The following is a 22,351-nucleotide window of genomic DNA, read 5'->3' on the forward strand; positions in this document are numbered from 1 at the left end:
ATAGTCGAGCGCTGTAGGTAGGTATCCATGCCACAGAGACAAACCGCACCTGTCCCCTCTCTCGTTCTAGTAGGCCAGCCACTCTATATCTTTGATGTGGGCACACACAAATTCGATGGCACTCTTTATCGACCGCGCGCGCGCACACACACACATCATCCCTCTCTTCGATTCTATGGACACCTCAAGTCGATGATACCTCCACTCTCTTCTCGTGGATCGCCGACTCTATATATATGATATATCCAGGACTCTATTTCACACACATTGCATATGTTATATTTTTTGATTGACCCCCTCCCCCTAAAAAAACTCTCATGAACCCACACACTATATCTCTCTACTTTTGTATCTCTCTCACACAACCCCACGTAGTTGGTGTACGTATACAAGAAGAGAATAGGTGCACCGTGCACATACTCACGCTTCGTGCCCAGCCACACCCGCACGGGTACACGGTGGAGCTCATTTATGTACAAAATGGCAGCCCATGTGCTAATTTGAACGCGTGTAGCGGTTGTTTACCTATGGAGGTCGGGTGCACGAAACAAAGTTCAACTTGATGCGTTGGCACGTTATTTTTAAATAAAGTTATATCGCTCAATGGCACGTACACAGAATATAAAATGATTTTTATGGAGAAAAAGGTAGTCCGCTCCACTATATACAATGGAGCCTCCCTGCCTGGTTTGTCTCTCTTCAGAGTATCTCACACAAGGCTGCGGTGGCCTCTCTCTCTCTCACACACCGTTGGTCACTGATCCGGCCGCATCCCGTCCGCCGATGGAAAGGGTGGACGTGCATCGTTTCTCCGTTCGACGGCGCCGAGGCAGCACGTCCCGATCTGCGGTACACGCCGTTCTCTCTAACCAAGCTCCGGCGCGATAGGGCCTACGCCACCTGCTCACTGCCGCAGTATGGGCAGATTCCGCCCGCCGCCGCTCACCTAGTTACATCCCGACGACCTCCAGGTATCCCCTTCATCCTTGCTCCACTGCCCGTCTTCCCACGTCGCTGCATGTGGATCTTCCATAGTTCTTTGCACAAAACGTAGCTCGTTCGGCGTACTTTCCATATTGCAATCTCGTCCTCACACCGTTTTAGACAAACACAACCGTGTTGTTATCTTCCCTTAGGACAAGGAATATGCTTCTTTTTTGTCGTCGCAACTGTCATCAACAATATTTGTCTTTTTACAAATTTCAAATGGGCATATTTTAGAGTGTAGATTCACTCATTTTGCTTCATATGTGTACTCCCTCCGTTCCTAAATATTTGTCTTTCTAGAAATTTCAACAAGTGACTACATACGGAGCAAAATGAGTGAATCTACACTCTAAAATATGTCTATATACATCTGTATGTAGTAGTCCATTTGACTCTCTAAAAAGACAAATATATGAGTAGTCACTCGTTGAAATCTCTAGAAAGACAAATACTCCGGAGTATATTTAAGAACCGAGGGGGTAGTGCATAGCCGCATGGGAGACTCAGACCAGTCGTTGCGCCGCATTAATAGTGAGTAATGAGCAGTCAAATCATAAGCGCCACCTTTCCCACTGTAAGTTGCTCGGAAGAAGCAACCATCAATACGCTCTTCTTTGAATCCGCTCATACTAATCCATCCGTCACTGTTTATAGAGCGCGCTTCAGAAAAAGAGAAAATCTCTGGGACCAAGGCGACTAGCGATCGGCCTGAAAAATAGCATTGGTAGTTATAGGACGACGTCTATTACTAGAGGAAATAATGCGTACACACATGCATGTAGTGCTTCCACCCCGGGTACACACATGCATGCACTTACTCCACTCCGTAGTACTACATCGAGAGAAAATTGCGGTTACCACGCCCTAATTAATTGAGCATTAAACCAAACGCGTCTAAAGTCTCTCTGGTGGTGGAAATGCATTGAGAGAAATGCATCATAATGAAGTGCACCCTGTAAACTGTGACAGAGGGAGGAGTAGTATGAAGGTGCAAAACCAAGAACGCGTATGGCCAGTCAGTCAACGCACCTCCTCTTGGCATATCACTAACATGTGGGACCGGAGTGTGAGCAAACCGATCTCAATTGACGGCAAAATGGCCAACCCGCCGTTCCTTGAGAGAGACGAGGAGCGAGAACACACAGACGGGCTCGCACGGAGGCCAAGATATATCCGAGCATGGTTGATCGATATCATCATTACATGTTGGGCTGCCGTTTTCCGCCCTTCTCCGGAACAAATGTGTACTTTATCAAAGATTAAGAAAAATAAGAGTACAAAGGCTCCACCATGTGGTTCTAGTAGTAGTAGTACTTGTACTACTAAACCTTGCGCTTGGCTCTTCGCCTCTTCGTGAAGTCGAACAATGATGGTACTCCACATGTTCGGTACTACAGTGTATGCCTCTGGCAATCTGGCACCAAATGAACTGATGCATGTCCACCGCCTGGGTGAGGGTACATTGCATTAGTCAAAAGGCGTAAGCGAGCTTCACCTTGTCCTGCAAGCTTCTCCTCGTTCTGCGAGTTGACGGGACACACCAACAAGTAGTGCTAGTCCATACTCCCTCCTTTCCGGTTAATATGGCTTAATATTTTTTGTGGGTAAATGAGAGAGCTTTATTCATATATAAGCATTCTTAGGACGATCAGCCAAGACACTGGTCACTAGGAAGCGAGGTACCTCGCAAAAAAAGAAATAGGAAGCGAGGTGTTTCATCAAGCCAGCTCTCGGCCACATTCAAAGTGCAGCAAGCACGGTTCGCACAAAGATGCGCCGCAAGGTTTGCTGACCTGTTTACATGCTGAATAACAAAAAAAAGAGGAAATATTACTGAGCGCTCCTATTTGTAACAGGATATGAGCCAGAATTAAGCGAGAATTGTGGCGAGTGTTCTATGTAATCAACTTCCATTATCACACGCGAGAACCCTCGAAGAGAACCAAGTGTGTTGAAGATTGCTTTATCACATTTTAAAAATATAATAAGAGTGCAGACGCTCCTCCATCCGGTTCCTAGTACTAGTATAGTGCCTCTATAGACTATAGTAGTAGTACTAGTACTAGTAAACTTTGCGCTTGGTTGTTCGCCTCTTCGGGAAGTGCAAAAATAATAGTACTAGTATAGTGTATGCTTCTGGCAATCTGACACCGAATTAACTGTTGCACGTCCACCGCCTGGGCGAAGGACAGCTTGCATTAGTCAAAAGTTTCTCCTTGTCCTGCGAGCCACCGCGTGCAAGCTTCTCCTGTCCTGCAAGCTTCTCCTCGTTCGGCAAGTTGACGGGACACAACAAAGTAATGCTAGTCCATACTTCCTCCTCTCCGGTTAATATGGCTTAATTTCAAATGAGATAAATACACTGTCTGTCACTGTATATTTGTAAAAAATACGGTCGGTGGACTTCATAATACGCTCATTGCGCTCAATATATACATTTTTCGGTGTTTATACGGTCACTAGCTCACCCTGGCTGAGTATGTGTGTGCATGCACGTGTAGGTTGAGCACTTGAGCGTGACCGTGTGTGTTCCGTCGTGTGCTCGGACATGCATGCATTAGGGCGTCGCGCGCGTTTTTGCATCCATGTCTACGTGTGACTGTTGCATACACGTGGGGGGGTACGTGTAGGGGCCACTAAAGGAGCAGTCAAATCACACAGTAAGTTAGTCGGAAGAAGCAACCATCATTTCACTCTTCAATGACACGTACGCAATATAAAATGGTTGATATGGAGAGAAAGAGAAAACCACTATATATACACTAGCACGAGCCTAAGCTACAAGCCTGCTTGCTTGGGTTGCTCTCTTTACAAGCATAGAATGACGGTGGCCACACCGCTAGTCACATATCCGGCCTGATCCCGCAGCTGGGGGAAGGGAACAATGTTCTACGTAGACGCGGTCGACATCGGCGAGGGAGAAAATCCACAGTCGGTGCGTCCCAATTGGGGGTCACCGCGGTATGGGCCGATGCCGCGTCCCAACCGCCCTTCTAGCTACAGCCCGACGTCCGTTTCGAAAATATTAGTGCATGTCAACAAAAATTATACTAGTATCGCTGTTCCGTTTCGAAAAAAAAGCATATAAGCTGTTACTTCTTACCCAAAGGATCTTTATATCCAACAGACACAAAATATCCATTCGACTGTTCGAAATTACTTTCACTGCTGGTCTGATGTCGAGGTAATTGCTGCATCGCCACCAAAACCCACCATCTCTTAAGCTAAAGTAGACCGAGCTAACCCCTATATTAGCATATTACTAAGATAAACAGAAGGCACTGTAGAATCATTTAGGACATGAGCTTGTCAATCTGAATGTGGAGGGACACCAGCTTAGCCCCGGCCAGCAGCTTGGGCGGAACTGTGAAGAAGGTCAGCTCTTGCACGGCGACGTCGCCGGGATCCCTGCTGCTTGTCACCTCCATTTCCACCTTGACGGCGTCGGTCCTGCCTTTGGGCTCCCCCGGCGGGCTGTTCGGCCACAGCTTGGCCACGTAGTGCGGCACTGGGCACGCCCCCGCTCTGATGCAGATGACCGACACGGCGATAGGTGCGCCGATGTCGAGCACGCCACCAACCAAGAAAAATGTGCGGCCGTCCTCCTCAGCGAACAGCAAGAGCCGTGGCTCCGACAGTGGCACTTGCAGCTGGAGCGCCTTGCCGTACTGGATCCTGTGCACGAGCATGGGATGCACGCTGCTGATGTGGTGGGAGAGCACCGGCGGCGGGCCTTCATAGCCGCAGACGGGCACGGGGCATTTGCAGGGTGCGAGCGGACACACACTCTGGTGATCGGCGAGCTTGTGGTAAGTGACATAGAGCCCACAGCCTTCGTGCGGGCACTCCACCCTCACCGAGGAGAGGACGGCGTCCACCGCCGTGTTCCGCACATCGAAGCCACCGCCGCGCTCGCACTTCTGGCACTGCCGCTGGTTCCCGGGGCGCACGACGCGGCAGTCCGCGCAAGCCAGGTGCCCTCCCTTGCACTGCACAAATCAATCGAACAACACATCAATCAAGAAACCTGCACCTTGCTTGATCAGCCAAACGGATGAGGTGTATTCGAACCTCATACACTGGAGGCTTCAAGGGGCGGAGGCACAAGGGGCAGTGGAGTAAGGTGAGGTACATCGAGACCATAGAGAGCTCCATCGTCGGGTCCTGTTCCGTCTGCATGATCTCGCCCTCCTTGTGCACAACCATCTCTCGCTTTATTAGGGCCGGGGCATTACAATGCTTTATCGTCACATATTCATACTACTTCAAGGTGCATTAAATCAACACATGCAAGTATCAAAAGGAGAGTCACGGCATGCATGCATGCGTTGTAATTAATGCATCGGTAAACACAAATTATTGAAATATATCGAGTGCAGTGCTTTGATGTGTCGTGCCAACTCATACAAGACCGAGAAGTTTGATTACTACAACGCCCTCTCGCCTTAACCGCACCTGCCTTTGGCTGCATGACAGGTGGGCCACCGACCTGTTGGGCCCACCTGTCATGGACACAAAGGCAGGAGCAGTAAGTCAATGAAGCTGCGTCCCTCCCTCGCCCATGAGCGTGGTGACTGGCAGGACTAGGAGGAGCTTTCGTTCGCTACACGCTCTCCCTCCCGTACGCGGTGGACATGCAGCAGTTCAATCGGTGTCAGATGGCACTTCCTCGAGGCAGATCCCTCCTCACTTCCTCGAAGCTTCTTGTCCTCTCCCTCCCTCCCTCTCGCACCGCCCGTGAAGGCGCCTCGCCGTATCCGCGCTCCATCTAACCCTGCTATCCAAACACCTTTTTGGTTAGAGTTAGTTCAGGGTTAGAATCTAACTCTAACCTCTAACTGAGTTAGAGTATCCAAACAGGGCCATTGTTCGACTTCTCGAAGAGGCGAAGAGCCAAGCGCAGCCCGGACGCTTGTGTGGCAGTTTCATGTGTAGAGTAGTCTAGGATAGCGTGTACCGTGCCTGTAAGCTTAAAATCGTTGGGGTCGGCCCCATGCTATATTTTTTTGGTTAAAATAATCTTCTGGCCCTACCTGTCATCCTGGTGATTCTAGTTTGCACGCTCATCTGGTCAAGACAGGAATATATATTTTAATTTGTGGTGGGGTAAATGTTAGAGGTTGCAACAAATGGAGTATTGTACACTGCGGGTCTTTTAGCCAAGTTTAGAGGCAACCATGTGGGGCCAGTGCTATGATGTGTCGCGTTAACTCATACAACGAGGAGAAGCTTGATTTTACTACTACACGCCTTCTCCCTCGCCCATGCACGCGGTGGCTCACAGACGAGGACAGGCTTTTGCTTATCCCTCCCGCTCGCGGTGGACGGACATGCAACAGTGGATTCGAACTTGCAGCAGTGGATTCGATACTGTAGAAGCAGTAGTAGTAACATCATTGTTCGTCTTCTTGAAGAGGCAAAGAGCCAAGTGCAACTCGAACGTGGCAGTTGCGAACCTTGGATCACGCATATAGCCAAGCTCTTGCATGAGACAAAATTGCTATGTGAGCCCACTATTGTAGTACTACTTGCTAGTATAGCCATGTAAACCAGAAAGGAGTATTTGCCTTTCTAGAGATTTCACCAAGTGACTAGACTACACCGGGACGGAGTACATATGGAGCAAAATGAGTGAATCTACACCGTAAATAAATACTTAGTTCTCTTGTTTTCCTCTCGGCCTTGGTCGTGGTGCACAATATTGAGTATACTAGTATTATCATCTTGAAATTTATGAAGTCACCATAGGCACCTCGTCGTCGACGGGAACGTCTCCTGACACGCGATAGACGCGAGCGGCAGTCGCCTCCATAGGTGCTTGAATGCCAAGGAGGGAGAGGGTAGCGGTTCTCGAGACATTGAACGGTCAATGATGCATCCTCAAATTACTCTACATGCAGAGGGAATTAATTGGAGAAGCAGAATAGAGCCAGCACGATGTGAATGCAACAGAGTTTGGATTCTCATATAAAGGCGCCCCACCACTCCAATCCATCTACTCCTTAGTCTCTGCGCAACACTGCTCACTCCAATCCAAGACCAAGTGACCAGGAGCCAGAAGCACCTATGGAGGCGATGGTCACGAGCGGCAGTCGGCTGTGCCAAATCATCCAAGGCGCCGGCCTGCGGCCCCGCACCGCACAGCGTTTCCAGACGGTGCTGGCGACCGCCGGTGTCGTAGCCCTCACCGACGCCGGCTTCGCCTCTCGCATGGATGACATGATGGTCAACTCCATCCGCAAGTTCGCCGCCGTCAAGAAGCGTGTAGCGAAAGCTCCTACTAGTCCTGCCATCCACCACGCTCATGCGCGAGGGAGGGATGCTGCTTCATTGACTTACTGCTCCTGCCTTTGCGTCTATGACAGGTGGGCCCAACAGGTGGTTGGCCCACCTGTCATGCAGCCAAAGGCAGGTGCAGTTAAGGCACCGGAGCTCAGTCCGCGAGGGAGAGGGCGTTGTAGTAATCAAACTTCTCGGTCTTGTATGAGTTGACGCGACACATCAAAGCACTGCACTCGATATAAGTCCTTTTACACATTTCAAATGGACTACTACATACAGATGTATGTAGACATATTTTGCTTCGTATGTAGTCACTTGTTGCAATCTCTAAAAAGACTTATATTTGGAAACGGAGGGAGTACAACGAATGCATGCATGCCGTGACTTCCCTTTTGATACTTGCATGTGTTGATTTGATGCACCTTGCCAAATTTTGACTATAAATTTAACTAACCAAATTTTCATGCATGTCACAAAAAATTACGGGGCTGTTTGGATTGTGACTATGTTTGTCTTATGTTGCCACATTATTTTTCCCACACTTGCCACACTTGCCTAACTTGAGTTGCTCAAATTGTTAGACACACTTTGGCTTGCCTAAGGGAATCTTGCCACACTTTTTGTGTCTATGACATGTGGGGTTCACTACTAATAAAAAAATTCTTGTCTTAGGTGTGGCTAATAAAAAAGACTTATATATTTAGAACAGAGGGAGTAGAAAATATAAATAATAATGCATGTTGGGGCAACCCACGTTTCCGATAATTTTAGCCGTGGGCTTGTTCACAATTTTTACGAGGGGGTCGTTGTTCATTTAATGGAGGGACTTGTACCAGACTTGAATGATACAAAGTGCGACCTGGCACACTGTAACACCACTTGGAACAAGCGGGTAGCTATCTCAAAAAATAATCAACAACTAAAAAACGGCGACCTGGCACATAGTACACAATTTTAAACGATTGTTTTGATGGAGTGAAAAAGGAAAACTACCCCACTATGTATATATAGGCCGGAGCCTCCGCGCTTTCTTGCTAGGGTTGCTCTATTCACACACTCTCATCCTCTCCAGATCTAAACAAGATAGGGGTGGTAACACTGTCTTTCTCCCTTCAAAAAACACTGTCTTTCTATCCTCACCGCAGGTTACAGATCCGGACGAATCCCCCTCCGCCGGTGAAGGAGAGGAGGGGCAGCGTTTAGGCCGTCGTCGACAGCGAGGGAGGAGACCCACTGCCGGCTGCACTGTTATCTCTGGCCGAGCGCCGGCGCGGGAGGTCCTCTGATCCCTTCGTCGTTGCCCTAGTGTGGGCGGATCCGGCCTCCCGCCGCCCACCTACCCACATCCCGACGACCTTCAGGTATATCTTCCTTCGAAACCTCCTTAGCTCTACTTCCCCAGCTCGCTACGTCGCTGCATGTGCATCATTTTCTACCTCTCAGCCCCTCTCGATCGGATGGTCCAACGTCACCTATTTTTTTTCTTCTATTGTTAGAGGTAAAGCTACTTCATGGAGTCGAATCTTGTACTTGGTTCAAACAAGAAATAAAATGGGGGTGGGGGAATTTAGTATGTAGTACATAGGACTTGGTACAAACAGGAAGGAAAGGGGGTGAAAGTAGTACAGACTGGTCATCCAACCGGTCTCTTGGTCGAAAAGGGAAATATAGGGGTAACGTTGTACACAGTGGTATGACCAGGACTAGAATTGCTATCCACACATAGGAGTAGGTGGCTAGAGTGAACAAAAATGGGACCAACCCAGATATGTTTCTTGGATGTTTGTTTCTCGGGGCAACAAACTATGAATCACCACTTTATGCTCCTGTTTAGGTACATGGTGCTGGACTGCTGGTGCACCCACTGTTCCATGCCCTTATACCAAATATTTAGCTGTTCTTAAACTAATGCCCCTGGTAAAAATGAAGCCATGCCACTGTTATAAGCCATGATAAGTTTAGCCAAATGTTTTTGCCTGTAATTGTTCGAGACTCTGACTGTTTCCTCTCTAGCTTTTTGTGCAAACAGGGATATCCATTTCACCTGGTTGCTGTTGTGACCTTTTGGTGCACTGCACAAAACTCTTCTTAAAAGAAGTGACTTTTATGCTGTTTAACTGGAATGTCAGAATGGAACAGTTGGTTCATTTCGGTGGAACTGCACAAGGGAGATCTGTGTTCCAATCCTCATCATCCATATTGGCACCATAATGCTATTTAATGCATGTGTTCATCTCTATTTTGCGACTGCCATGAGAAAATAATGCTATTTTTTACTAGTACACTTGTACTCCCTCACTGACAAAACCAATTCAGAAATAGAAGGCCAATCATGTACTTGGTTTCACCAACTGGTGAGGAGAATGAGAAACAGAGCATGAAGAGGAAGAAGAAGAAGAGTAAACAGTGCCAAGGCGATCTTGCTGAAGCTAAAGGCCTCAGTCGAGGCCATTCAAGGGCTCCGGCAATGACTACCTTACATGTGAGACGATCCTCCAGGTAGCCCTTCCGCTTGTGCTGTCTCACTTAATTAATTAGGAGTACTTAAGTACCACTAATTTATTGCTGCCTAATTTTCCTGTCGGAGTTAAACAAATCTTTAGTAGCACCCTATGTTGAATCATGTACGTGTGTATGTTTGTCTATGGAGGTGAATCATGTAGTGGAGCAGGGAGGGAATGCTAACTTTACCCATTAAGATAATGAGGGTGCTTCTATTTGTTAGTGTATGTTTCATAAACTAGCCCACTATTATAGTAATCTCACTCTCTCAATATATGTGCCAATAGGGATGCTCGATTTTGGTGGAACTGCACAAAAACTTTGGGTGCTTCATTGCCTCGACAGCTTCCTTCCTTTCCTGTTAGTCGCTAATCTCGGCTTGCATTCTTCCTTTGCTGTCAGTCGCTTGGCTTATCTCGGCTTCCAGTCAAAGGAAATAGTAATTGATATGCTACCTCACACAGGTTGGTACTGGTCTTTATCCTGATTATTGTGCTTGTCATATGTATTGGTAATTTGGTATTGTGCTACTGTTTGCCGATTTCATAAAGGAGTAACTTGGACCCTGAACTCGCAGGCAAATCATTACATCGGGTGATTTCAGTAGAACTGCACAAAAAGATCAGATGGACAGGTACTTATGCTGCTGCTATGTACTCCAAAGTTCACTCAAACAAGCATCGATGTTGACAAGAAGATGTGCCTATATTCATTCGAGTATCTACCGGCGTCAACCAATTGTCAAACTCCAAGTATTAGGAGAGTGAACGCCAAAAATATTGCTTGGCGCATAGCCCAGAAAAACGCAGTCCAGTCTTTGGTCCCAACTTGTGCCTTTTGGTTATCGACACATATGGTAGCGAACTGTATGGCATGGAGTCTAAAGATTCCAGACAAGTTGGTTGACGCGTATATTCATCTGGCACTTAATCAGTCTGCATGCCAGGGATGCTCCATTTCAGTTGAACTGCGCAAAAAAATTGGGTGGTTCATTTTCTCAACCGCCTCCTTTCTCGTCTGCAATGTAGAATTTTGGCGAGATACAGGACCAAGATGAGCCAGTAAACTAGTTGGATGAAAGTAGTGCCAAGTTGTTCAAACCTCCCTCGGCACGAGGCCACTATTTGAGGATAAACCAACAAGCAAAGTTCAGATTGTCTGTGCTGCCTCTTATGTACTCGAAAGTTTACTCGTACAAGCATTAATTTTAGCAAGAAGTACCTCCGACCGAACACCATTTACCAGTCTGCAATGTAGAATTTTGGTGAGCTACAGGACCAAGATGAGCCAGTAAACTAGTTGGATGAAAGTAGTGGCCAAGTTGCTCAAACCTCCCTCGGCACGAGGCCACTATTTGAGGATAAACCTACAAGCAAAGTTCAGATTGTCTATGCTGCCTCTTATGTACTCGAAAGTTTACTCGTACAAGCATTAATTTTAGCAAGAAGTACCTCCGACTGAACACCATTTACCAGTCTGTACCCTAGGTAATTAAAATTCGTCCATGGATCATATTGGTTGTGATCTCAATCATTTGGATGCATAAACATACTGAGCATGTGTATATCTGAATCTTTTTGTGAATTATCGATGAATATTGTTGTGTGATCTATCAATCATTTGGATCCATAGACATGCTGAACTTGTGTATATATGAATCTTTTGAGTTGTTGATAGTGAATGTTGGCTATGAATATGAACGTGTCCTGTGAACCTGAGTTTGATACGAATGTTTACCTTTTCTGTTGTGCTTGTGTGTGAACTTGTTAGTATGCCTACTGTGGGGTATGTGACGTGTGGGTGTCAACGGCACACCTTATTCTCGAGAAGAGTTGCACCTGCTTTGTTAGGGTAGCAACGGCGCATCAGCTCTTTTTAATCTTTTTGCTCTATCTTTCCCCCTCCCCTGCTCAACCCCTGCCGTAATGTTTTCGGCCTCAAAACAAACATAGTACTGTGTTGTTTTTGGGGCTTGATGAAAAATCGAGTGCTGGTTTCTGTAGGTTGGCCCGCCCAGCAAATGGGCCGCTGGTCCACCACGGACTGGGAGGCTAAAAATACAAGTTGTATGGTGTAGAGGCAAGTAAAAAACGCCATCGAGAGCCATCCACTGAAGAAAAAAATCGCTCCCGATGTGCTTCTTCAGTCGTGCCGCAGGCCCCCTCTATAATCCAGTTCGCCGGGGATCTGGTATCATTTTTTTCCAGAGGGCGAACAAGTATCAGCTAGGAGTAGGTTTTGTATTTTAACATGCGTAGCCCACGACATACGGGTGACAGTGGTTTCAACTAATTTTTTGAGGTCCATACCGGCCTATGGGCTTTTTCGTAAAGATCGGCAGCCCAATGTATTTTTTTAACCACATTATATATATTTATATTATTACTATTATCGTATATTTTATAGAGACTTATATATACATTATGAAAACATCCCACGTGTTATTAACTTATAAAAGTAAATGTTTAACAGAAGTTGGCAAGGAAAATCCTGGTTGTTTTTGACTCACAGGCAAGGAAAATCCTGGTGATTGCGTACAAAAGCTTGCGAAGATTTTAAGGACCAAGGTAATAATAACGCGCTCATTTTCATTTTGAGAAATAACTTGCTAATTTGTTAATTATGTATATAAAAATGTACCTCTCCGGTTTATTTTTGATATTAATTGCTCCTTCTAACATAACATTATATATATAACGAGCCCAGCTAATTCGTGTATTTGAAGGAAGTGCAAATGGGCTGGGATTTCTTAGATAATATAAATGGGCCGCATTGACGCGAAATTATTTGTTCACCCAGCCCAGCAAATGGACTGTATATTCTAGAAAACATGGGTTAAATATATGCCACATTTTTGCAGGCTGACATGTGGGCCAATAGGTCGAAGCCTACGCAGGGCGTTGTCAACTTGGTCGGCATGCACCTTCAATCTCTCGTCTTCTTCCTCCAGCGTCGCCGGGACCGCCTGGTCCGGCCTCCGGCGGCTAGCGGCTCTGCTTAGCACGCATTGCTGCGAACGCTACCCCACCGCCGGCCAGGCTATCCCTCCACCCCTCCACACCTCCTGTTATTCTCCACCAACTGCAGCCCCACGCCGGACCAGAACCAGTTATAACCCTTATCCTCCACTCAATGTGCGACTCCACTGCCGCATCTTCCCATCTCCGAGTCGTTCCCGTCCGGGGCCTCGCCGTCGTCCACCGCCTCGCTGCGCTCGGTGCGGCGTGGTCAACAAACGAGAGTCATCGGAAGAGGACTGTATGTGGAGAGCCTGACGGCTGGGACCCACGAGGTCCATGGTCGCACACAAGGAAAGTTCCTCCTTATTAAGCTGAAAAAATTGTTTCCTCCACCTGACAGTTGGGACCCATCGGCTGTATCTTCGCACGGAAGGAAGTGCCTCCTTGTTATGCAAAAAAAAATATTCCTCCCGTTGACAGCTGGGACCCGTCAGATTTGGTGGCTGACTTGTGGGCCTACTAAGCAGACGTGTACGCAGGGCTTTGTCAACTTAATCAACAAATGATTCTAGCAGCTGGACTGTTGGATGTTAATCCAACAGCCGTGCTCCTTCTTCAACCTCTGTTCTTGCTCCTGTCGCCCGTGGGCGGCACCGCGGCTGTGCTGCCACGCACCCGAACCAGTCAAGTTTCCCACTCCTCTCCATCTGCGACTCCACTGCCCTGTCTTCCCCATCTCCGGGTCATTCCAGTCTGGGGCCTCGCCGTCGTCCACCGGCCTTTGGTGCACTCGGCACGGTGTGGTCAACGTGGTCAACAACCGAGAGTCATCGGAAGATGACTGTATGTGAGAGGCTGACAGTGGGGACGCAGCACGCCCATGGACGCATGCATGCAACGGAACGCGGCGTGGTCAACGTGGTCAAGGAACGACTTCCATCAGAAGTGTACTGTACGTAGAGAGGCTGACAGCTGGTGTCGGTGTCAAAACCGGCGGATCTCGGGTAGGGGGTCCCGAACTGTGCGTCTAAGGCTAATGGTAATAGGAGGTGGGGGACACGATGTTTACCCAGGTTCGGGCCCTCTCGATGGAGGTAATACCCTACTTCCTGCTTGATTGATCTTGATGATATGAGTATTACAAGAGTTGATCTACCACGAGATCGTAGAGGCTAAACCCTAGAAGCTAGCCTATGATTATGATTGTGTATATCTCTATCGACTAGCCTGGCCTCGGTTTATATAATGCACCAGAGGCCTAGGATAACAAGAGTCCTAGCCGAATACGCCGGCGGGGAGGAGTCCTTGTCTTGATCACCAAGTCTTGTGGAATCTTCCTTGTATGCGGCAGCTGTCCGAACTGGCCCATGAGTATACGGCCATGGGGGTCCTCGGCCCAATCCAACTGATCGGGAGACGACGTGATGAGTACCCCCAAGTCCAAGACACCGTCAGTAGCCCCCTGAACCGGTCTTCAAGTTGGGGACGCTCCTCGATTCTTCTGAACTGTTCTTCATCTTCGGTTGTCGGTCTTGAAAACTGGTTCAACAAATCTTCTCATCTTCGATCTTGAGGATCGCCGAAGTGCATCCGACGAGTTTACACGTCGGGTATCCGAGGAGCCCCTTTAAGTTTCCGGCCTTTATCAATGCCTTGTTATTTTTATGCCACACCTCGGGTTTGAAGTTGTTCCCGGGCGGCAGTGTCCTCTTGCGTCCAAGCCCCAACGCCGGACTGTATTCGAGGTATCTTTTGCAGCCAGGTACCAACGCCGGGCTGTATCCGAGCTCCAACGCCGGACTATATCCAAGCTCCAACGCCGGACTGTATCCAAGCTCCAACGCCGGACTGTGTCCAAGGTGTCATAGATCACCTTGGTTCTAAAAAGTTGAAGGAGTTTTAGCCGATATCAATGCTGGAAATGCCCTCTAAGGAGCCAGCCACTGGCGCCCGAGCTTTATGCCGGACTGCTTCCGAGGTGGTGCACCACCTGACAGCGGGCTGATTTTTTGTGAATATTTTTGATTGGTGCAATTTATTCTCTGCCAAGATATATAGCCAGTATATGTATATCCAGTAGCCCTCAAGGTGTGTGTTGGTCTAAAATCTGAGACGCACCTGAAGGAAAATATGAAACCGCTGATCCTAGTAGCTTCTGAGACTCGGGTCGTGAAATCGGCCTGAGGATCAACTCCTAGCTCGGTAGCATACATAGGAATAAAAATGCAGTGTAATATATTAGAGATAATAGTGATCGGCGAACGGGCCCCTGAGAGAGGGTCGTGAGAAGTCGCCGCAATATTCTAGCTTGATGCCGGATAGGTCCATATGGTACCTATTATTGTCCGAAGACGCGTATGCGCATAGTTCGGTCAAGCCGAACACTGAGCACTTTGAATTCTCTGCATTGAATAAGCAATGCAGTAGCCCCCGAGACACTGGTCGGTGGCAACACCAAATCAGGGGATCGATGTGCCCCTTTAATATTTATAAATAATGAGCACGAAGCCCAGTAGCCCCCGATCCTTAATGTGGGCACGGGTGGCCGAATTAAGGATCGATATCCAGAGTAAAATCACAGATTATGTGTAATGATTCTTTGTGTCCAAGTACTTTACATCATTTTTTGACTCCATTGCGACCGTTTATCAGTTGAAAGTGGCCCATCGTCGGCTTCTACCCCTTGGTAGATACTACGCAGGGTGTTTCCGCACGAACAACCCTTAGCTGACGTCTCGGTGCCCAGAGGCGGTTGTGTTAGCAGAAATGAGGCAATCAGATATGCGGGCTTTATAACTTTCACTTAGTCATAGGAGCTTAAAGTTGGAAGGCCAGTTACTAGCCTCCGGTTAGTGTTCGGCGACAGTCGAGGTCAAGCCGTAAACACTTCGGCCAATATTATGAACGGCCCGTCATTTAACACAGTCATCGGATCGCTGACCAGTTTACGCTTATTGTGACAGTCAGTTTTCGGCTTTCTCCACTGAGGCGCTTAACCTTGCTAGCTGGAAGCACAATCGCAGTGGTTCTCCCGTTGGGCACCTAGCCGAACAAAGCGGAACGTAGGAGGCAAGCATAGGAGCCGGGCAACCCAACTATTGCCAAAGACGCAATTCGAAACCGATGCATATACATCAATGTCCGAGAATGTTTTTGCCGAATCCCTAAAGGTGTCCGGCCGCACTACGAGACTAATGCTGGAAACACACAAATAGCTTAAAAGTGCCATAGGCTTGGAAAACCAAAAACTTCAGTAAAAGCTGGACGCCCGAACTAGATCAAGTGTTTGGTGCCAAATCGAAAATTGGTCTTAGAAAAAGAAAATTGTGTTGCTGTCATGCTTTACAATGGCACATCCTATCTCAAGACTTCAAGCGGGTCATCCTACGGCTTCAACCTCCTTATCCCGAAGGCGGAGTGCTTCTCCGAGGCTAGTTTAGCAAACTAAGTTCGAGCGGCTTTAGAGAGAAGCAAGGCTATCCGGCTATTGACCACACACTTGCGTCGAGAAAGGAGTGATAAATAATAATAATAATAATAATAATAATAATAATAATAACTTTGCAACGACTAAGAAGAAGAACACTTATTATAAAACGGCTCATTTAAGAGCCCCAAGTGACTTGGGTAAAAGAATTTTATGTATAATGATTGTATGTACCGAAGTACTAATATCATATCTTTGTTCACCCGAACTTTAAACGCGTCTTAACCGACCGTCGGCTTCTCCCTCTTCGGTCAAGGACCAAAAAGTGTTATGTACTCCACCTGTCAAAAATATCGACGGTGTTTCCGATAACCAGGCAATCAGGCCATAAGGCTGTAACAGACAAAGCGCGCTCAGGGAACTTATGCTATATTACTAACGAAGTGTAAGAAGCATGTTCAAAGAAAATAGTACCCCCACCGATACCTTTCTTTGGTTGCTCATTGTTACTATGAGACTTGTGCAATAGCTTTTTTGTACTCATGAGTTCCGTTGTGTGCCGACCATAATTGAAAACAATAAGAGCGCTAGCTTTCGGCTTCACCCAGCCTGAGGTCCGAGCTCAGATGACCCCATCGTGACAATCGCAGAGGTGCTCCCTTTACTCCCTAGCCGAACAATCGGGAACGTAGGGGTAAACACAGGAGCGAGGCAACCCAGCTTGCAAATCGCTTAAGTCAATATGGTGCATATTGTGGCGTAATACACGAACAAGGAACGAAGCCGTACAAGTATAATCATATGCAAGAGGAAAGGCTTCATGAAGGAAGCCCCCAAGTGAACTGGGTATTTGAATTTGTGTGTCACAAACAAGGTTATGACAAGGAATTTTTTTCACTAACAACTTTTTGCCAAAAAGGTATAATGCTAGGTCGAACCGAACACAAGTTAAAAATTTAAAACTTTGAGCATGAAGGCAACTTAGCTGGTTAATGTGTTCGGCATTGATGACACGGTCCGAGCTTGATGCGGGACAAGGTTCCATCCCCCAAGCCGGTCCCGAGGTGGCGGAGCGAAGAGCTCGACACTCCGAAGTGGTGACATAGCACGGCCAATGCATGCCGGCAGAGTGACGCCGAAGTCCCCGGCGTGGGGTAATGAAGTGTTGACGAAGCCCCCCGTCCAGCCGAGGTGACGTGCTATGTCAGTACACCGAGTTGACGATACTGCCCGACCCGGATCATTTTCCTGTGCACAAAAAATAGTGCAAACCGGAGATAATAGTAATAATAATAATTAAAAAAATCGTTGCATAATAAATAATTTATGCAAAGTGAGTAATAAAAGAAAATATGGCCTGCGCGCCGAAGTGAATGTCGATGCAGGGCATCGGCGTGATGCGGTAAAGGCGTGGCAAAGCCTGAATTCACAGGTCGGTCCGAGTTCCGGATGCGGCGTGCGCCGAACTATGTACGGAACCTGACCGAACCACCATGCGACCGTCGTTAGTGCGGCCATCATTTGATAGACCTGTGTACAGATGATGGAACAAACCAGAGTAATAATTTCTTGGGAAAAATAAACCCAAACAAGCAAAAATTACTAGGATTAATAGCACCTGGTTTATTTGTTGTAGCAATCCGAAGAAAGGTGACTCCCAAAATTGGGACTCGATCCGCACACCCATTGCCTAATGGGCGATAAAGCGACGGCATGGCGATGCTGGCAAAGGTTGGCTTGCCGAGGCAAAGCCCTCGGTCTAGCTAACGTGACGAAGCTGGTCGGCTAGTGATGCTGAAGTCTCCGGAGCAGGTTGATGAAGAGATGGCGAATCCCCCGGTCCAGCCGAGATGTCGAAGCCTCGATGTCAGCCGATGAGTCGAAGTAGGTCGGCGTGATGGACATCGGCTTGAAGAAGCAACAGTGCGTCCCTGCCGATGCCGGTCGTGACGTGGTCAATGTCGGCTTGATGAAGTGACCGTGCAGCGATGCCGGTGTGCCCGCTCCGTGTAATCCGTGGGGCGGCGATGTTGGTGATGATTTATCCTTCGCGATGCCGAACTCTTGTTCGGCTTGCCGAGATGATGATCCGAAGAAGTTGAGCTCGGCTCAATAAAGTGACAACGTGTCTAGCGCAGGTCGGCAACCGTAGAGCAACGTTGTCGGGCTGGTTTGACACCTGCGCGATGATGAAGATCATATTGGAAAAGACTTCAAAATTAGCGGGATGTGTTTGGGAACAAAACACAATACCCCATACAAAACTTCCTTCAAAAAGGATGTCCGAAAACCCGTTCATAAAAAGATGAATTCGGGTCAAATTCGTTCTCGCGCAGAAAACAGATCCGAAACGTGATGCACTAATCGGAAGGTTCCCGGAGTTTGGACGGTCTGATCGAGCTGAAATTTTGAGGGTGGTAGATATAGGAATTCCGCAGCCGATCAACGGTTGGATCTTCCAAAGGACGTCCGAGCTAGAAGCTGGACACCACACCCTAAACTCGTCCAGATTCCCGTCCAGATTTGACAAGGCTCCGGTATATCATAGATTGCCAGAGATTCCTCCATCGGAACTCGACGAAATTTTCCAGGGTTGTTGTAGACTCAATTACGCACAATTCCACTGAAGCAATCGTTAAAACGACGCTTGAGGAGGCGGTGGCGGCGGATACAAGTTCGTTGTCCAGAAAAACAGCACGGTCGCCCGAGGGCAATGTTGACGTTGAGCCCCCGGGCTCCCTGGATGATTCCTCCATGATCTTGATAGAGATCGGAGTTGATGTTGATGAAGGCCCTCCTCCAAATATGACGATCGGAGGTAGGGCGCAGTCCTCGGTTCAGCCAAGGTGACCAGTCGAGCCGGTGACGAAGAAGCCGACGTCGCAGTTGATCTGCAGTCGAGCCATTGATCCTTTTGCCGATCACACCGCGGAACTCTCAATGAAAGCACCAATGTCATTGTCAAAACCGGCGGATCTCGGGTAGGGGGTCCCGAACTGTGCGGCTAAGGCTAATGGTAACAGGAGGCGGGGGACACGATGTTTACCCAGGTTCGGGCCCTCTCGATGGAGGTATACCCTACTTCATGCTTGATTGATCTTGATGATATGAGTATTACAAGAGTTGATCTACCACGAGATCATAGAGGCTAAACCCTAGAAGCTAGCCTATGATTATGATTGTGTATATCTCTATCGACTAGCCTGGCCTCGGTTTATATAATGCACCAGAGGCCTAGGATAACAAGAGTCCTAGCTGAATACGCCGGTGGGGAGGAGTCCTTGTCTTGATCAGCAAGTCTTGTGGAATCTTCCTTGTATGCGGCAGGTGTCCGAACTGGCCCATGAGTATACGGCCATGGGGGTCCTCGGCCCAATCCAACTGATCGGGAGACGACGTGATGAGTACCCCCCAAGTCCAGGACACCGTCAGCTGGGTCCACAGCCGTAGCAAGGAAGTGCCTCCTTATTACGTGGAAAATAATGATTCCTCCACCTAACAGCAGGGACCCATCGGACGGGCCACCGTATTTTGCGAAAAAAACATTTCCCCCCGACTGCTGGGACCCACCGGACGGGTCACCGTATTTCGCGAAAAAAACATTCCCCCCGCTGTCAGCTCGGACCCACCGGAAGTGCCTCCTTATTACGCACAAAAAATGAATACTCCCCCTACTAGTTGGGACCCACCTTGGTGGGTGGCTGACTTGTGGGCCTACTAAGTTGATGGGGACGGAGTGCTTTGTCAACTTAGTCAATATGAACGATTCTAGCTCCAGTGACCATACGATGTCCATCCAACGGCCGTAGTGCTTCTTCAACCTCTGGTCTTCTTGCTCCAGCCGCCCAAAGCAGCGCTGGTCGTGCCGCATGCTCCTGCCTCCCGTGGCCTGCTATGCTGCCGCGGAGGCCTCACCACCCCCTACTATTCCCACCGCTGGCCAGGCCCTGCGGCGACGGCAGCCTCACACCGCAGCCGAACCAGTGAACCCTCATACTCCTCTCCACGCGGGCTTCCACTGCCGCGTCTTCCCCGGCTCCGCGTCGTCCCCTTCCTAGGCCTCGCCGTCGTCCACCGCCCTGGTGCTCTCAGTGCGGCGTGGTCAACGTGGTCAAGGAACGACTTCCATCAGAAGAGTACTGTACATGGAGAGGCTGACAGCTGGGTCCACGGCCGCAGCAAGGAAGTGCCTCCTTATTAGGCGCAAAATAATTATTTCTCCACCTGACATCGGGGTCCCACCGGACGGGCCACCGTATTTCGTGAAAAAAATGTTTCCCCCTAACTGCTAGGACCCACCAGCTACATCTTCGCACGCAAGGAAGTGCGTCCGGGCAAAAAAATGATTCGCCCCCTGACTGCTGGGACCCACCAGCTACATCTTCGCAGGCAAGGAAGTGCCTGACAGTCGGGACCCACCTAGTCGAAGCGTACGTAGCGTTGTCATTCTGGTCGCGAACGTGTACGTACATACTGGTCGATGTAGAGGCACGCATGTGTCGTAGTAGAGGCGTGCACGTAGCATGTACACGTACGTACAGCGGCCAGTGTGCATGAAAGAAAATACGGCCACGTACGTACATACGGGCAGGGTCTCGAACGCCTACTCGCGCATACGTACGGCCAGGGCTCGTGCACATGGCTGGGTCGGAACGGAGAAACTGCGTCGTCGTCGTGTTCATGGGGAGCCAACCGGCTGGGTCGGAACGGAATGCGTCGTCGTGTTCATCGGGAGGGCTTGGATGGAATAGCCGATGGAAACGAGGCCTGGCGTACCGTAGAACGGAGGAAACGGCCTTGTGTTCGACCGGCCACGGTCGAAACGGGATCCTGTTCATCGGGAGGGGTCTGGCGTACCGCAAAACGGAGGAAACAGACCTCCTACGGTCGAAACGGGGGTCCTGTTGATCGGGAGGGGTGTGGCGTACCGCAAAACGGAGGAAACAGACTTGTGTTGGAGCGCTACGGTCGAAACGGGGGTCCTGTTCATCGGGAGGGGTGTGGCGTACCGCAAAACGGGACTCCACGGGATACTGTTCATCTCCACCGTCAACCCCCTCCAGCCTCCACGGGCTACTGTTCATCCACCGTCGACCTCCTCCAGCCTCCACCTGCGAATGTTCATCCACGGGCTCCTGTTCATCCAGCCTCCACCGCGCGCTACTCCACCGGCTACTGTTCAACCAGCCCTCTCCACGGGCTACTGTTCATCCAGCCCTCCACCGTCTACTATTCATCCTGCCCTCCACGGGGTGGTCCTGTTCATCCAGCCCTCCACGGGGTCCTGTTCATCCAGCCCCAACCGGCTCGATCGATCGGGGTCCTGTTCATCCAGAGGCAACACCACGGGGTCCTGTTCATCCACCCCCACTGGGAACTGTTCATCCAAACCCCCCAGCAACGCTCACTGTTCAGCCAGAGGCAGCATCGATCGGCTTCAGTTAGCAGCAGTAGCGAAGGAATCGCTCAATCGGGTTCAGTTAACAGCCATCGATCGATCGCTCGGGTTCAGTAACGCATAGCCTGCAGTGCAATCGCTCGGGTTCAGTTAGAGCCCAACGCCTCGCCCGGGTTCAGTTAGAGCCCAACGCCTCACACCCACGCGCGAGCGTGTATGAGAGAAACGCGCATCGCTCGGCCCCGACCACCCACCGTAACCGGGAACACCCCGATATTTTCCTCGCCCTCGCTTCTACCACGATTTTTGCCGTCATGGACGGCCCAAAGAATGTCATGCAGCTGCGTCTCCGGCCCGCCCAGGACGAAAAGCCCATTTTCTATCATGATTTTTTGTCATAGAAGTAGGACCCCACCACATCTATGATGATACCGGGTTTTGTCACAATTATCATCATAGAAGTGTCATAAGTATGACAGAAATTTTTTTCGTTCGGCCCAAAATGTCACGGATGTGTCTTTTTTTTTGTAGTGCAACGGGCCGGCAATACGCGATGAAGGCGTCGGCGCCCGCGTACTCCGACTTGATGGCCCGCCACCCGCCTTCTTCGTCTCCTCTGTCCCTCCAACGGCAGCCGCCCAAGACGACGACCCCGAGAAGTTCAAGGAGCTGGCGATACAGATGGTGGTGCTGCCGGCGTCGCCCAGGAACGGTGTGCCCGACGCCTAGTCGGACCCGTCATCCTCCCGCCCGCTGCTCTTGTCGTTGCTGTCGTTGTCCTCCTCGTCACTCCCG

At 49.2% G+C, this 22,351-nt stretch overlaps 1 protein-coding gene across 1 annotated transcript; it reads right to left on the reverse strand.

The window, feature by feature from the left end:
* Positions 1 to 4,280: 4,280 nt before the first annotated feature.
* Positions 4,281 to 5,853, reverse strand: LOC123168257 (uncharacterized). The gene is made up of 6 exons (XM_044586131.1): positions 5,820 to 5,853; positions 5,647 to 5,761; positions 5,443 to 5,497; positions 5,059 to 5,226; positions 4,657 to 4,976; positions 4,281 to 4,512 (listed from the first exon to the last, which is right to left on the reverse strand). The coding sequence occupies exons 1-6, from the start codon at positions 5,851 to 5,853 to the stop codon at positions 4,281 to 4,283; spliced, it is 924 nt and encodes a 307-aa protein (XP_044442066.1).
* Positions 5,854 to 22,351: the final 16,498 nt, after the last annotated feature.

Source organism: Triticum aestivum, chromosome 7D (genome assembly GCF_018294505.1).
Source record: "Triticum aestivum cultivar Chinese Spring chromosome 7D, IWGSC CS RefSeq v2.1, whole genome shotgun sequence".
Taxonomy (NCBI): domain Eukaryota; kingdom Viridiplantae; phylum Streptophyta; class Magnoliopsida; order Poales; family Poaceae; genus Triticum; species Triticum aestivum.

What these genes read in the sequence shown, in the direction of transcription:
- LOC123168257 (XM_044586131.1), bottom strand. Translation starts at nt 5,853, where the DNA reads ATGGCCCTGTTTGGATACTCTAACTCAGTTAGAG. An exon ending in TGAAGCCTCCAGTGTATGAG is followed by an intron (nt 4,977 to 5,058) that starts GTTCGAATACAC and finishes TGATTTGTGCAG; the next exon opens with TGCAAGGGAGGGCACCTGGC. An exon ending in ATGCTCGTGCACAGGATCCA is followed by an intron (nt 4,513 to 4,656) that starts GTACGGCAAGGC and finishes CATCTGCATCAG; the next exon opens with AGCGGGGGCGTGCCCAGTGC.